General features: G+C 31.1%; 2 protein-coding genes across 2 annotated transcripts; both read right to left on the reverse strand.

Annotated features, from left to right (window-relative positions):
* Nucleotides 1-1,111: 1,111 nt before the first annotated feature.
* Nucleotides 1,112-5,243, reverse strand: LOC116773653 (UDP-glucosyltransferase 2-like). The gene is made up of 4 exons (XM_061528737.1): nt 4,392-5,243; nt 2,602-2,824; nt 1,585-1,804; nt 1,112-1,513 (listed from the first exon to the last, which is right to left on the reverse strand). The coding sequence occupies exons 1-4, from the start codon at nt 5,226-5,228 to the stop codon at nt 1,234-1,236; spliced, it is 1,560 nt and encodes a 519-aa protein (XP_061384721.1). The 5' UTR covers nt 5,229-5,243; the 3' UTR covers nt 1,112-1,233.
* A 5,692-nt stretch (nt 5,244-10,935) lies between these two features.
* LOC116773391 (UDP-glucosyltransferase 2-like) lies at nt 10,936-15,026 on the reverse strand. The gene is made up of 4 exons (XM_061528718.1): nt 14,132-15,026; nt 12,244-12,466; nt 11,418-11,637; nt 10,936-11,346 (listed from the first exon to the last, which is right to left on the reverse strand). The coding sequence occupies exons 1-4, from the start codon at nt 14,951-14,953 to the stop codon at nt 11,067-11,069; spliced, it is 1,545 nt and encodes a 514-aa protein (XP_061384702.1). The 5' UTR covers nt 14,954-15,026; the 3' UTR covers nt 10,936-11,066.
* Nucleotides 15,027-17,404: the final 2,378 nt, after the last annotated feature.

Genomic DNA, 17,404 nt, shown 5'->3' on the forward strand with positions numbered 1-17,404 from the left:
CTACACAACACGAGCTTCAAATCTAGGGATACCAGACATTATTTTGCGGCCCATGTACAGAAGGTACACAGTTATCGTATATATCGTACAGTTTGTACAACCATCAGTCACGAATTCTTTAAAGAAATGCATTAAGCTCCAAATCTTTCTATAGGTAATCTTCTTTTATTAATTAAAATAACAATATATGAAAGTATTTCGATCATACTTTAAGAAAAAAATAATAAATGTAGAAGTAAATATAAATTAATTCACACTGTCGGTTGCAAGATCCAAACTGGCAGTCAATACATGTTTATTGGAAAAAATGCGTAGTACCTTAGATTTCTTCTACTAAAAAATTTATAATGCTGCTTTTATAGTACCCGCGACAGTGATGCGTTATAGAATAAGTAGACTGTGTCAATCGACATTACGCATGAAATCAATTTACATGATAAATAAATAATGTTACAAGCCTAACATCATAAGGCCTCGTTTAGATACAGATATTAGACTTGTTTTATTGATTCAACTGTAGATATATCAACTCAAACCTAATTGGATAATATTATTACCCAAATACATTTTCATGAGTGCCTTATATTATTTATAATCGACCTAAATCTGCATTGTTTCTAGGAACTTGAATCGATGTTAGAAAATTATAAATATTTAAACGCCAAACTGTTATAAGCACATATATTTCGAAATATTACTCGAACGGATTAAGAACCCAGTTTATTCTCGTAAAAATTTAATAAATACCACGAAACCTCGATATTTTTTTGATACTGGATTTGAAATTAATTAATTATTAATATATTTCGAAGCTCCATCTAGATTTCATGGATATTAATTTAAAATTTTTGTCTATTAACATATGATGTATAAATCAACTACATTTCAATTTATGCTAACTGTAGTGTACATATATCATCAACTTAAAATGAATAATTAATAGCGACATTTAAATGCAACAGTAGGTTTTATATTATTACTTCATTTGCATATAAATAAAAATATTCTTTACTTTTGAGCGAGGGCTTGTGTTATAAAGTTTTTTTTGGTTCTTACTTTTACATCGAAGTCCGTTTTTTAATATTATTATAAAAAAATGAGACAAAATGTATTAAATTTTAATAATAAAATACATGAAAAATTCAAATTAGATTGTTATATAAATCTATTTATTTGTTTATAATATAACGGATCACGAAAAAAATAAATTAACAATCTCTATTGAAAAAAATATCAATTCAACTTACGCTTTACTGCAACAAAATTTAATTGAGATATTATTAATTTCAGTGTGACAACTAGTACAGCTATAACTATAAAAAATATTGAAATTAAAACTATTATTAAGTTAATTTCGTAGTACTCAGTCCAAGGCATATGGGCGCCGCGAGCTCTGAGGTGAGCAGCACCTTTATGTCGTATCACGTATTCCGTCCACCATACAGCCTTCTCAAGAGGAGTCTGTTTTTCATCACGCATAATCTTACGCAGTCTAACAACGTTTTCACGATAGCTAAAACACGTCAATAACATAGCAAATCACAGAATATGGAATTACTACTTACAACTCGTATGGTGACTTACCTAGAGTTGCTTATCACACTCAATATGGTTTCTTTAAAAGAAATTTCATCGAGATCCTCGATTAGCAATTTTTTTCCTATGCCATGATATTGATATTGTTCTGCATTATACCACTGGTCTCCTAACATTGGTATTACAACGAGCGGCACCCCGGCTGTGAGAGCCTCGTCGGTAGACTGAAGTCCTCCTTGCGTGACGAATAATTTAATATTGGGATGACCTATAAAATAACATATTTAAATATAAAACTATTTTGTTTTACTAAAAAAAACCCTAGGCTTTTATTGTCATTTAACAATTATACTGGTACTCGTGCAACACTTATCGAGAAGTGATAACCAAAAATGCTCCCCACAATTTTATAAAGAGATGATATTGCCACACTGCCGCTTACATATTAACAGAACGTAGCTTAGCACCACCGCAAGGACATGAAAGATTTGAAATGAAAATCAACCGATCTCCCACGCACACACAGAAACACACATGCGCGCTCGCTACACACACGCACTCACTTTGACATCGATGTAAAACTTCTAACAACCCTCTTTTTACGTCGGGCTATAAAAACTCTTAAAAAAATTAATTTACTATGACTAAACCAAATGCAAAATTTAATGACTTTCGTTTAAACTTGTTCGTTTCGTTTAAGTTCGTTTCTTTTCGTTTAAACGTATATTAAATGCACATTATATTTACAGTGTAAACAGTTCAGAATTAAATAGAATAATTGAATAGATGTGCCGATTTTTTGCGAACGTTTTTTTTGTCTACACATAAATATATATTACATCAATATTTGTCCTAGAGTGTGTGTCACTGGACTCACCGCTCTCCAAGAAGAAATGCATCAATTCAAAACTGTACGCTAAATGTTCCCAGAAGCAGATTGCATTAATAAAATACAAAAAAATATATATTTGTCCCACACAAAATGAACAAATAAAATGGGCTTTGATATCTGCGTCTAAATGAATTCGTGAGATTTATTTAAACATTGTAGAATTATGTACCAACCAAGTAAGTCTGACTGTGGAAACCATTTTGAAATTAGAACGTTTTTAGAATGCTTAGGAATTTTGTCACTATCCCATCTCCATAAAATTTTATAAGGAAGATCAGAGAAGACGTTGGTAATTATTTTAATCGTCTCTGCTGGTAGCGCAGACGGCGAAACATTTGTCCCGAAGCTCATATAAATGACGCCCTCACTGGATGAATCTAAAAAATTCTTTAAATCCTGAAACAAATTGATTTCTTTTTTAGTTTTTAGTAAACATATTAATTAATTTGTATTATAAACATTTTTTAATGATAGAGGTGAAAAATTGCATACATTTTTATTTGTTAGGTAAGTCTTCCAATTATGCTTATAAATAAAAAAAAATATTTGTCCCTTAAACGAGATCTGATTCATTTATTTATGTATATTATACCTTATTGTTTTAAACACAGTGTGTCTATATTTTGAGGAATTTTTCATCAATATTTTTGTAACCAAAGGTAATATAAAAAAAGGTAGAAAATAAGAAGTTCCTAAAAAAATTGCACCTCTAGGTGTCGTTACCCTTGCCTCGTCTCCTAATTTTAATTCTTCATATTAAAAAATATTCAAAATTGGAATAAAGCGTTTAAACTAACAATACTAATCTTAAACTAGCCTGTCCTAAATTAAAAAATATTATTACAGCATGGCTTTATTAAAACTTCATTATAATTGCACTAGTTTACTGACTTTCTTATTATCTTATGAATTGTTTTACTATTTTAAATACAAGAATAACTATTTCTAAAAACAAAACTATCACATAAATTAGAAGTGAGAAAAAATTTAAACTTCATTGAGGTTTAATAGAAAATAGACGATTTAATGTCAACTCAAATTAATATTTTATCCAAACGTCAGAGAACGTGTGATTTCTGTTGCATATTTCAATAATAAATACCTGGTGTCGTTCGGATGATAAGAATACAAAAACAAACCGAACAAAATTCATACCCAATTAGAAATATTGACATTAGGGATAAGGTTTAACTTTTTAAATTCTTTATAACGTTGTAATGTCGCTTCTTTTTATAAGGCTATAAATTAAAGCTCTAAACCATTAAATCAAGATATGGCTTCAAGTAGCTGACACAGTTCTAATAATACTATATCTTATGACGTTTTATGATAAAGTAATTATTATATACAGTAAATCAATAAAAACTTTAAATGTAATTTTCGAGAGATATCAGGACAAAAAAGGGGGAATTTCAAACAAGTGCTTCCAACACTCTACCGTTTTTAATCGGAATTAATATTGTTATTCTATATAACTGCATTCTTAATGCTTATGAAATTCTGAGAAATATAATATAATCAACCACACATTGATATTCAGAATACTAAAATAAATATAAATAACTAATATAAATAAAAAAAAAATGGTCTTATAATTATTTCCACTCAACAAAATGTTTATATTTTCCCTTTCTATCTGTAGAAAAAGAAATATATAAATTTCTAATATCTGATTTGGTTTTTAGGATAAAAAAAAATACCAATTTATAAGTTGTAAATTTTAGACATATATTTTGAATAGATTTATAAAGAGTTGGAAACTAGATGATACTTATGGAAACAATCGTTCTGTCTAAGATATTATAAAATTTTTGGTTATAGTACATTACCTTAAATTTCATTCAATATAGAAAAGCCATAATAAGAAGTTATTAAGCAATTAAAAATAAGTGTACATTTTAACCAATTAGTTTTATATCGGTATTGTGAAGTTTGATAGGATTATAAACGTTTAGGAACTTACCTTGGGCAATTCCTTAACCGGTTTTCTTTGCAAGTGCAAACCTCCTAAGTATAAAACATTAGGCGGAACAGGTCGGTTGAAATCCCATACAGAATGTATATTCAAGAAAAGCATATCAACATTCTTCTTTAAGTCTTGTAAATCTGGTGTATTGGGTCCAAATAAAGTTTTTAGCAAATTGTTTTCCATTTTTTCTAAATTTTGATATGCACTACCGATGCCATAATAAACATATAATTGATATATTTTTTCCCACATTGAAAGCTGATAGGTTTTTTGTTGATTTGCAATGGGATAAAGCAATGGATGTATTGGAGAAACTATGCCGTCGAAAGATCCATACAGGCCACCCAGAGAACTTATTTCAATTAAAGGCGCTTTGTATAAATACGAAAAAACTAACGATAACTTTATACAAGATTCAGTAAACACTAGGTCAAAGTTATTATTTTTATCATTCAAAAGCTTTTGTACTAATGGCGTTTTCATTTGTTTTTCGAAAACCAAAGCTATATTTTTAAAAGCGATTTCTGCTTGATATCTTGGGTCACCAACATTAAACTCGCCAGATTTAATTAATTTAGTCCAGATGTTATACGATATATCGTGCAAATCGATTTCCGTCAAATTTTTTGGGCCTTCACCGCTGGGATAAATAGGGTCTGTTGTGATAACTACAACTTCATGGCCACGGTTAACTAATTCTTTCATCAGAGGTTGAAAAACCACTTGGTGGCTTATTGAAGGTGTTGGAAAAACTCCCAAAATCCTAGCTGCTTCTAGTTTAGATATCACACAAGCACTGAGTATTATAATACATATTTTTTCATAAAACATCTTAACAGATACGAGATGCAAGCACTTATGTATATTTATTAACTACTGATATGATATATGATCCCATATTAACTTATATAATAGTTGATGACATGGTGCCCTAAGATAAGACTATCTAGAATTTCAAGCAATTTCAATAATGTCATACAATTATTCTATTAAAATAGCAGTTACGTTGGTGATTTAGTATACCTAGGAAATGTAAAATAATAACGAATTGTATACGAGGCCTTCCAAATTTTATTTGCTATAATGTAAAGAATTTTTGTCGGAAAATAGCTATAAACAAGATACCACTAACTTTTGCTAGATTTTAAATATTCTATATTATGAAATTATTGTCCTTACGAATTTAAGTATGTCTGATGTGAACGAAGACATCAACATGGAATTAAAAAGGTACCCAATCCAATTTTTTTTGTTTGTTACATCATATACAAATATGTTCTCTTTAAAAGCTGCTTAGGTAAACAAATCAAAATAGGAAAAGCCTTCCGCACTGTAGCAGATCAGGAAAATTTCTGTACTGCAATATATATTAGGAATATTCGTTATTCACTTATTGTGTCACTTAGAAATTTAAAAATTTATTTACTTTTGGTATATTGGCTCGATTTGATTGCAGTTTCCATTAAAATTAAGATAAATGAAAGTACAGGAAATATAAATATATTCAAAAAGTCTACGTGAAATTATAACTGTAAAATTTATGGTAGTCTAAAGCTTGTTAATTGTATAAAAATAAAAACAGTCATTAAAACATTTAAATATATTTGACTTAAATTGATTTAATGAAAATGTGTAATTGTGCGTTGGAAAATTATTTTTCCAGCCCCTCAGTATTTTTTAAAAAGCTAAATTACTGTACTAAATATGTGTAGTAGATAAACAAGACCTGATATCACAAAAATACGATTGTGAATATAATGTACTCGTACGTAAACTACTTTACTGATATTTTTCTTTTAGTTTCGATTTGACTGAAGCTGTTAGCCCTATTGGCTGTGAAAGCATCAACTGGAAGGGTGGGTGGCCCGAAGGAACCTACCCGTTATATTCGGGTCTAAGCAGCCCGTGGTACACCGGTCCCAAGGGTATCACTAAAAGGCCGAACGTCCTAGAAGCATGTCGTTGAAGTGGTTGGGAGGTATAAGGGTATGGGACTGCATGCATTTCATTTCGTCCTCAGCTGGATGAGAAATGTTTGCACCTCCACAGGGTCTATGAGACTCGCGAAGTCGCAAACCTGCTGCAATTTGGCTGCTGGGCCGACTTCCGGTGCCTGTGTGGCCTTAGATGCCTGGATTGTCTGTTACTTTATTTTAGAGGCCTTTGGCAAGCGTTGTTTGACAGGGGGGTTCTGAAGGCGTAGGAGCTAGCTTCTTCACTGATCATAAACTCAGAGGTCAGAACAAAAGAAAGATATTGGTGAAATGTACTGGAGTCGATATAAAAACTATTAATAAAAAGTACGCACAAAGGAGCATGTAGAGGAGACTATAATAATAAACTACAGAATATATGTAAAGAATAGAAGGCCATGCAAATACACATGACACAATGGATCTTCATCAGAAGATCCGGCTAACAACCAAATCACTAACCTCAAAAACATTGGCCATAGAGAATAGTCAGGTACAAACAATGATTGAAATAGAAAATATCTCGTATACCTCGACAAGTTACTGTAAGTCACTGTTTGAAGATCCACAGTCATAGTGCCTAGAGCTAACGCAGCCCACAGAGAAAGAAAAGGAACAGGACATTTTTAAAGACGAAATCGGAGCTGCAAAATACAGCTAAAAAAAGGAAAGACCAAGGGGTCAGACTCTATTCCCATTGAGACTAGAAAAGCTTCAAGCAAGTGTGGAGTAGAAATCTTTCATGGACTCTGTAACAGGATCTGGAAAACAGGACAATGGACGCACAGGTCTCAAGAATGGATGCTCGCCATCTCCGTTCCACTACACAAAAATGGTTCAACAAAATTATGCAGTAATCACCGGCATATTCCACATATCTCACATGCCAGCAAAATAAAACTGCACATACTGAACGAACGTTCAAAGGCGTTTTGTCTAAAGATGTTGCTCTTGAGGAGACGGGCTTTGTAAAAGGCAAGGGTACAAAGGAGCAAATACTTATAGTGCGTCAAATTATTGAGAAATCTCGCGAGTTTAACAAAGCAAATTACAGCTGCTTTGTAGATTTTTCAAAGTCCATTAGCTCTGTGCAATGGACTATGCTCTGGAAAACCTTACTAGAAATGGGCGCACCAAAACATCTCGTTCATCTGCTCAGGTTTGAAGCCGGGACTTCGTCGTTAAGGACAGACGACAAATTGTCTTATCCCTTTCATCCTAGTGCAGGAGTTCGTCAAAGATGCATAATATCTCCACAGCTCTTAAATATCTACAGAGAGTTGATAATGAGGCGTACTCTCTATACGTGGACCGAAAAATTAAAATTGATCTGTCAACATAAAAATAATTTAAAACATAGTTAACAACTACAGTTATTCTACCAACTGTTGTTAGCAAAAAAATAAGAATGTTTTTAAACTAGTGAGGATATAAATATGTAGTAAGAAAGATATACAAATTCTAATTAGTTATTCATTTTAACCTACTCTCAAGTTAATTTCTAAAAGACATGACGGGGGACTTATCAAAGGAAAAACGAAAATGTTTTCAATTAACTCCAGCGCTTTCATTTCTTTTCACCTGTTAAACCTTCCTTGGACTGCCACAAATATTTCAAGACCACAGTTAGCCAAATCGGTCCAGCCATTGTTGAGTTTTAGAGAGTTTAACGAACAGCAGGGAGGAGGAGGAAGGAGGCTTACATTTAGGCTCGCTATGTCATTCTTACGGTCAGTTCTATGTGGCTTACACACGTGTTTACAAACCAGAAAATTTGTATATTTATGCTTAGGGCAAAAAATCATTAAATGTAGCTTATAAGAGCATACAGCTGTAGCTACTTTTAGGGCTCAGCAATGATCTAAAAACATTTTCGCTATAGTATATGTCTATCTATGGGGATTGACTCGCTATATCTTTTGTTTACAGTTATCGCGATAGTGTTTTTGACAACTAAAAAGTCGCGGACACTGCTAGTCTTGTATAAGAAGACTGTTTGATTAAATATTCAACCAGAATTTATCGTTGTTAAAGTCTGACACTTATTTTCGATATTAAAATTTAAATCTCACCTTTCAGTTTAAATAGCGCTTTAGTTTTAATAAATACTTTTTAGACGCCTATATTAAATAATAAGACATAATATAGGTTTGAAATAAAGAAAGGACAAATATTTAAGAAATAAGGATAGGAGGAACAAAGAGAATCAAGAATAAATTAAACTTTAGGTAATGCCTATAATTATCTTGAAACTGCGCCCTATAAGTTGGGTAACAAATATACGTAAAGATTGTTTGCTTTAAGAACTTTCCCATTTCCAATGTTTGTAGTTGACGGCTCATTTAAAAGAATTATGGCAATCAATCCCAATCTATATATTTCTCGTAAGTCTAGGGAGAAGGACAAATAAATTAAAAAATATGATTTTAAGTAACGTAAATTACGTATTTTTCTAAACGAAATTATGACGCACTTATTATGACATTTAGTAAAATACATTTTCATGGGAAAAACAAATGAGCACTAAGTTTAATAATAAAGTATTATTAAACTAGTAACAAAGTATGATTTTTTCATTTGAAAATATATTTTTTATTCCTCTTGCTGTATAATGGAAACGTTCCTTAATAAGCCCTTTTAGAACTTTGATGATGAGTCATCATTTAAAAAAAATACTTAATGCATTAAATATTTGTCAGAAAAAAAAAGCTCAATAGAGTATGACAGTTTCCTAAAAGTTTTATATCGATAAAGCATTAAATATGCCAAAATAAATAGCTGAACCAAATTGCCTACGAAGATATATAACAAAACTTTTGTTTTACGATGTTCTTATAAAGTTAATGTGCGAAAGTTTATGTAATCAGTAAAAACTTTCTTGTGAAGTATTAAGTTTGAGATATTGATTAATAGATTTTTATATATTAATTTGGTAAAAAAATGATAAATTACAGTTGTCATTAAAATAACCTTTTTTTATAATTCATTTAAAAGGAGACACGTTTATTTGATATTTGGTAGTACTTCAAAAACAAATACATTCACATATATGAGTGTATATATACCTGTATCTGTCTTTATCTATATTTCCTATTATGTATCGCTGTCGTCTGGGTCAAAAAAGATATCTTGACAAGTTCTCTTTTTCGCATTTTGTTTCGTTCCGTCTCGTTTCGCATTTTCTATTCTAGCCAGTTGTTCCGAATTTTTAAAACAATTTGCCCTAAACAGAAATTCTACGCTTTTTAAACTACCAAAATAATTCAGTTATCGTATATATCGTACAGTTTGTACAACCATCAGTCACAAGTTTTCTTTAAAGAAATGCATTAAGCTCCAAATTTTTCTAAAGGTAAACTTTTTTATTTATTAAAAGTAAGAATATTTGAAAGTATTTTGATCATAATTTAAGAAATAAAAAATAATAAGCAGTTTCTGAAAGTTATTCCACTTAATTTTATTTTACTGATTACGAAACAGATGTTAGTGGGGTGAAGGTCAATAGTACTTCTAATGCTACTTTATCTCTTCCTGCGCAGACGTAATATCTATATCTTTGAGACTTGTAGACAAAATATAAGAAGATTTTTTGTTCAAGAATATTTCTGTCTGCAGTACTTATCGATATAGAAGTAAATATAAATTATAAACACACCGTCGGTTGCAAGATCCAAACTGGCAGTCAATACATGTTTATTTGAAAAAAATGCGTAGTACCTTAGATTTCTTCTACTAAAGTATTAATAATACTCCTTTTATAGTACGTGCGAGAGTGATGCGTTATAGAATAAGTAGACTGTGTCAATCAACATTACGCATGAAATCAATTTACATGATAAATAAATAATGTTACAAGCCTAACATCATAAGGCCTCGTGTAGATACAGATAATAGACCTGTTTTATTGATTCAACTTTAACTGTAGATAATTTACCACAAACCTAATTGGATAATATTATTACCCAAATACATTTTTATGAGTGCCTTATATTATTTATAATCGACCTAAATCTGCATTGATTCTAGGAACTTGAATCGATGTTAGAAAATTATAAATATTTAAACGCCAAACTGTTATAAGCACATATATTTCGAAATGTTACTCGAACGGATTAAGAACCCAGTTTATTCTCGTAAAAATTTAATAAATACCACGAAACCTCGATGTTTTTTTGATACTAGATTTGAAATTAATTAATTATTAATATATTTCGAAGCTCCGTCTAGATTTCATGGATATTAATTTAAAATTTTTGTCTATTAACATATGATGTATAAATCAACTACATTTCAATTTATGCTAACTGTAGTGTACATATATCATCAACTTAAAATGAATAATTAATAGCTTCATTTAAATGCAACAGTAGGTTTTATATTTTTATTCTCAGCATAAGATATTTTTACTTCAGTTGCATATAAATAAAAATATTCTTTACTTTTGAGCGAGGGCTTATGTTGTGAAGTTTTTTAGGTTCTTATGTTTACGTCGAATTCCGTTTTTTATTATTATTTCTCTGATATACATAAGTAGAAAACACGAAGGAGAATAAAAAAAATGAGACTACATATATTGAAATTGTAATAATAAAATACATGAAAAAAATCAAATAAGGTTGTTATATTAATCTATCTATTTGTTTATAATATAACGGATCACGGAAAAATATATTTACAATCTCTATTGAAAAAAATATCAATTCAACTTACGCTTTACTGCAACAAAATTTAATTGAGATATTATTAATTTCAGTGTGACAACTAGTACAGCTGTAACTATAAACAATATTGAAATTAAAACTATTATTAAGTTAATTTCGTAGTACTCAGTCCAAGGCATATGGGCGCCGCGAGCTCTGAGGTGAGCAGCACCTTTATGTCGTATCACGTATTCCGTCCACCATACAGCCTTCTCAAGAGGAGTCTGTGTTTCATCACGCATAATCTTACGCAGTCTAACAACGTTTTCACGATAGCTAAAACACGACAATAAGATATCAAATCACAGAATATGGTATAGCTACTTACAACTCGTATGGTGACTTACCTAGAGTTGCTTATCACACTCAATATGGTTTCTTTAAAAGAATTTTCATCGAGATCCTCGATTAGCAATTTTTTTCCTATACCATGATATTGATATTGTTCTGCATTATACCACTGGTCTCCTAGCATCGGTATTACAACGAGCGGCACCCCGGCTGTGAGAGCCTCGTCGGTAGACTGAAGTCCCCCTTGCGTGACGAATAATTTAATATTGGGATGACCTATAAAATTACATATTTAAATATAATACAATTTTGTTTTACTAAAAAAAAACCCTAGGCTTTTATTGTCATTTAACAATTATACTGGTACTCGTGCAACACTTATCGAGTAATGATAACCACAAATGCTGCCCAAAATTTTGTAAAGAGATGATATTGTCATACTGCCGTATTCATATTTATCAAACGTAGCTTAGCATCATCGCAAGGACATGAAAGATTTGAAATGACAAAAAAAAACGAATGAAAATCAACCGATCTACTACGCACATACACACACACAGAGAAACACACACGCTTGCTCGCTACACACACGTACTCACGTTGACATCGATGTTAAACTTCTAACACCCCTCTTTTGCGTCGGGGGCTAGAAAAGCTCTTAAAAAATTATAATGGCTAAATAAAATTCAGTCTTTAATGAGTTTCGTTTAAATTCAGTAAATTAAACAATGTACAATATACACAGAATTCAATAGAATATTAGATGTTTTGAGAACGTCTTTTTTCTGACCAACACAAAATAAACAAATAAAATGGGCTTTGATATCTGCGTCTAAATGAAATCGTGAGATTTATTTAAACATTGCAGAATGATGTACCAACCAAGTAAGTCTGACTGTGGAAACCATTTTGAAATTAGAACGTTTTTAGAATGCTTAGGAATTTTGTCACTATCCCATCTCCATAAAATTTTATAAGGAAGATCAGAGAAGACGTTGGTAATTATTTTAATCCTCTCTGCTGGTAGCGCAGACGGCAAAACGTTTGTCCCGAAGCTCATATAAATGACACCCTCGCTGGATGAATCTAAAAAATTCTTTAAATCCTGAAACAAATTGATTATTTTTTCATTTTTGAATCATCATATATATTTCTTAATTAGTATTATATCACAGTAAATAATATTAAATGAAAGAAGTGATAAAATGTACATATTTTTATCTGTTAGGTACTCTTCCCATTGTGCTTGTATATAAAAAAAAATATTTGTCACTTAAACGAGATCTGATTTATTTATTTATTCATTCGAAGTGGATATTATACTTTCTAATTTTAATATGTAGTATTTTCATATTTTGAGTAATTTTTCATCAATATTTTTGTAACCAAAAATTATATGGAAATAAAAGGTAGAAAATAAGAAGTTCCTAAAAAAATTTGCAACTAGACGTTAAAATTCGTCTCTCGTCTCTTAATTTTTACTCTTGATTTTATATAATATTCAAAATTTAAATATAAAGCATAAGCTAACAATGCTTCTCTTTAACTAGCCTGCACTAAATAAGAAAATATTATTACAGCATTGTTTTATTAAAACTTCATCGTTATTGCAATAGTTTACTGGCTTTCATTATTATTTCATAAATAGTTTCACCCTACATTCTATTTATTTTAAATTCAAGAAAAACTATTGCTCAGAATAAAACTTTCAGCTGGACTATCACATAAATAACAACCGAGGAAAATGTTTTAGCCTCATTGATTTTTAGTTGAAAATGACGATATAATGTCATGTCAAATTATTTTTTTATCCAAACGTCAGAGAACGTGTGATTTCTGTTGCCTATTTAAATAATAAATACCTGATGTCATTCAGATGGAAAGAATACAAAAACAAACCGAACAAAATTCATACCCAATTAGAAATATTGACATTAGGAATAAGGTTTAACTTTTTAAACTCTTTATAACGTTGTAATGTCGCTTCTTTTTATAAGGCTATAAATTAAAGCTCTAAACCATTAAATCAAGATATGGCTTCAAGTAGCTGACACAGTTCTTATAATACTATATTTTATGACCTATTATGATAGAGTTATTATTATATACAGTAAATCAATAAAAACTTTATATGTAATTATCGTGAGATATCAGGACAAAAAGGGGCGAATTTCAAACAACTGCTTTCAACTGTCTACCGTTCTTAAGCGGAAATAATATTGTTACTCTATATAACTGCATTCTTAATGCTTATGAAATTTTGAGAAATATAATATAATCAACCACACATTGATATTCAGAATACTAATATAAAATGAATGAATATGGATGTTGGATGTTATATCCTGATTTTAAGCAATGTGAAATGGTGTTGTGAATATAATAAAGTTCTATCTTATAATTACAATCTCTCAACAAAATGTTTATATTATCCCTTTCTTTCTGTAGGAAAAGAAATGATTAAATTTCTTATTTGGTTTTCAGGTCCAAAAATTAATAAAAAAATACCAATTTATTTTAATTAAAGTTAATTTTAGACCTATATTTTGATAGAATTATAAAGAGTTGGAAACTAAACGATACTGATCCAACAATCCTTCTATCTTAGATACTATAATTTCGTTGTTACGCATTACCTTAAACTTTATTGAATAAATAAAAGCCAAAATCAGAAGTCATTACGTATTCAAAAATAAGTGTACGTTTTAACCAATTAGTTTTATAACGGTAATTTGGAGTTTGATAGGATTATAAACTTTTAGGGACGTACCTTGGGTAATTCCTTAACCGGTTTTCTTTGCAAGTGCAAACCTCCTAAGTACAAAACATTAGGCGGAACAGGTCGGTTGAAATCCCACACAGAATGTATATTCAAGAAAAGCATATCAACATTCTTTTTTAAGTCTTGTAAATCTGGTGTATTAGGTCCAAATAAAGTTTTTAGCAAATTGTTTTCCATTTTTTCTAAATTTTGATATGCACTACCGATGCCATAATAGACATATAATTGATATATTTTTTCCCACATTGAAAGCTGATAGGTTTTTTGTTGATTTGCAATGGGATAAAGCAATGGATGTATTGGAGAAACTATGCCGTCGAAAGTTCCATACAAGCCACCCAGAGAACTTATTTCAATTAAAGGCGCTTTGTATAAATACGAAAAAACTAACGATAACCTTATGCAAGATTCAGTAAACACTAGGTCAAAATTATTATTTTTATCATTTAAAAGCTTTTGCACTAATGGCGTTTTCATTTGTTTTTCGAAAACCAAAGCTATTTTTTCAAAAATGATTTTTGCTTGATGTCTTGGATCATCAATATTAAACTCGCCAGATTTAGTTAATTTAGTCCAGATATCATACGATATGTCGTGCAAATCGATTTCCGTCAAATTTTTTGGGCCTTGACCGCTGGGATAAATAGGGTCTGTTGTGATAACTACAACTTCATGGCCACGGTTAACTAATTCTTTCATCAGAGGTTGAAAAACCACTTGGTGACTTATTGAAGGTGTTGGAAAAACTCCCAAAATCCTAGCTGCTTCTAGTTTAGATATCACACAAGCACTCAATAGTATAATAAACATTTTTTCATTAAAACAACTTAACAGATACGAGATGCTAGCACTTATGTATATTCATTGACTACTGGTTTGAAGTATGATCCCTTATTATCTTTTATAATAGTTGATGACATAATGCCCTAAGATAAAATTATCTAGAATTATAAGCAATTTCAATAATGTCGTACAATTATACTATTAAAATAGCAGTTACGTTGGTGAATTAGTATCCCTAGGAAATGTAAAAAAAAAAATATGATTTGTATTCGGGGCCTTCCAAATTTTATTTGCTATAATGTGAAAGAAAGGATTTTTGTCGGAGAAAGCTATAAACAAGATATCAATAACTTTTGCTAGATTTTTAATATTCTATTTTATGAAATTATTGTCCTTACGAATTTAAGTATGTCTGATGTGATTCAAGAAATCAACATGGAATTAAGAAGGTACCCAATTGTTTTAACTCACATGAAATCATTATAATAAATACAATAAGTAATAAAAACTTCTGGAAATAATAACAAAAATGAATTTGAAAAAACAGGAGTTACATATTTTTAGTGGTTCCTGACATTGCAATCTTCATTACATTAATTTTAAAGTGGTTAAATGGAAAGGATTATACAAAATATTTTTATTTTCAACGTACAAGACTATTTACACAATAAGTACGAAATTATTATTTTCATGGGGATTTTGTGAGAATTTACAAATATGCCTTTACATTTTAATTGAGTAGATTTCATAGTTCACATTACTTTTTTGTTATCAAGATGTAATTATATCACAGTGATATTATCTGCATTTTATATCTATTATTGTTATGTAACGTATCAAAAGTGAGTAGTGTATGATTGTTTTTGTGCCGAGTATTTTAGATATTAAATATTTTATCTAAATATATTTTATATAGTGATGTAGAATAACTTATTGTACCTAAAACAATAAAAAAAGAATGCATAAAAATGTTGAGAAAGCCGTAGTAATACATTTTTAAAATAATGATGAAACTGAGCCACGTAAATAAAATCCAATTTTTTAGGAAAAGGATTCCGCACTGTAGCAGATCAGGAAAATTTCTATAGTGCAATATATATTAGGAATTTTGATTACTTCGATTGGATTTTTCAATTTAAATTAAGATAAATTAAAGTACAGGAAATTTAAATATATTCAAAAAGTCAACGTCAAATTGAAACTATAAAATTTATGGTAGTCAAAAGCTTGTTAATTGTAAAAAAATAAAAACAGTCACAAAAACATTAAAATATATTTGACTTAATAACATAAGCAATGCCGCCAGTACTAGTGGTCAGTGTCCTTTTTGAAAGTTATTTTTCAGCAACTCAGTATTTTTTAAAAAGCTTAATTACTGTACTAAATATGTGTAGTAGATAAACAAGACCTGTTGTCACAAAAATACGTTTGTGAGTATAATGTACTCGTACGTAAACTACTTTACTGATATTTTTCTTTTAGTTTCGATTTGACTGAAGCTGTTAGCCCTATTGGCTGTGACAGCATCAACTGGAAGGGTGGGTGGCCCGAAGGAACCTACCCGTTAAATTCGGATCTAAAGGGCCCAGGGTACCCCGGTTTCACAATGCCAAATAAATTATGAAACTATAAATTCAGAATGCTATTTAACTAAACACGTTTCACATACATATGAACAAATATAGATATGGTAGAAGAACCATAACAAATTAGATATTTTTACATCGGTTTGGCAAAACACATATTAAACATACAACATTATATATTATTATAATATAATGTACTTGTGTAATAGATCATAAATCGTCATGAAGGTAACTGACGCTTGATAATAATATAACACAAATTAGTTGTGAAGGACGTTGGTAGTTTATTACTTTAAAGGTAGTTATTATGATTACGGTTGTGTATAAAAATATTTTTATTCTCATAGTACAGCAGTCAATTACGGCTGAGGATCTGGCGGAGTAGAATGATAGTGAAAGCATGTTTTATTTTGGTGTTGAGTTGGAAAATCCTCATGGAGCCCCACCGCCCTCAGGGAGGGGCGACGGCGACTGTCAGACTCTTACTGACTAAAAACCAACCCGCGTTCCTCACGCACCCGTGTGTCAGAGGGGCGGGTGTTGCCGAAGCATTCGCCACTACCTTCTGACAGGTATTGACCCGCCAGATGGTCCGGTGGGTCCCGTCACCCACTCTGGAGCCATCACCCGGCCACAAGACTCAACGATGAGGCGCGCGTGGAACACACGCCGCCGCCTCGAATTTTCCAGCTGTTTTCGGACGACAAGATGCCCCGAATTGGCCGTCCTCAGGTCGCGTCCTACGGTGGCCGGAAGGCGGCCACCCTACGGCGCCGGATGTGTCTGCCTAGGGAGGGAGAGAGGAGATAGCCTCTCTCTCCCTTTCCGCCACCTTCTTTGCGAGTATCACAGCCTAGCAAAAGGTAGCGACGGCACACCACCCTGACTCGGT

This window comes from Danaus plexippus, assembly GCF_018135715.1.
Source record: "Danaus plexippus chromosome 22 unlocalized genomic scaffold, MEX_DaPlex mxdp_27, whole genome shotgun sequence".
Classification (NCBI taxonomy): Eukaryota; Metazoa; Arthropoda; class Insecta; order Lepidoptera; family Nymphalidae; genus Danaus; species Danaus plexippus.

Coding starts and splice junctions, on each gene's coding strand:
- LOC116773653 (XM_061528737.1), bottom strand. CDS start 5,228: ATGTTTTATGAAAAAATATGTATTATAATACTCAGTGCTTGTGTGATA. Junction 2,825..4,391: donor CGGTTAAGGAATTGCCCAAG/GTAAGTTCCTAA, acceptor AATTTGTTTCAG/GATTTAAAGAATTTTTTAGA. Junction 1,514..1,584: donor AGTGTGATAAGCAACTCTAG/GTAAGTCACCAT, acceptor GACGTGTTTTAG/CTATCGTGAAAACGTTGTTA.
- LOC116773391 (XM_061528718.1), bottom strand. CDS start 14,953: ATGTTTATTATACTATTGAGTGCTTGTGTGATATCTAAACTAGAAGCA. Junction 12,467..14,131: donor CGGTTAAGGAATTACCCAAG/GTACGTCCCTAA, acceptor AATTTGTTTCAG/GATTTAAAGAATTTTTTAGA. Junction 11,638..12,243: donor TCCACAGTCAGACTTACTTG/GTTGGTACATCA, acceptor GTAATTTTATAG/GTCATCCCAATATTAAATTA.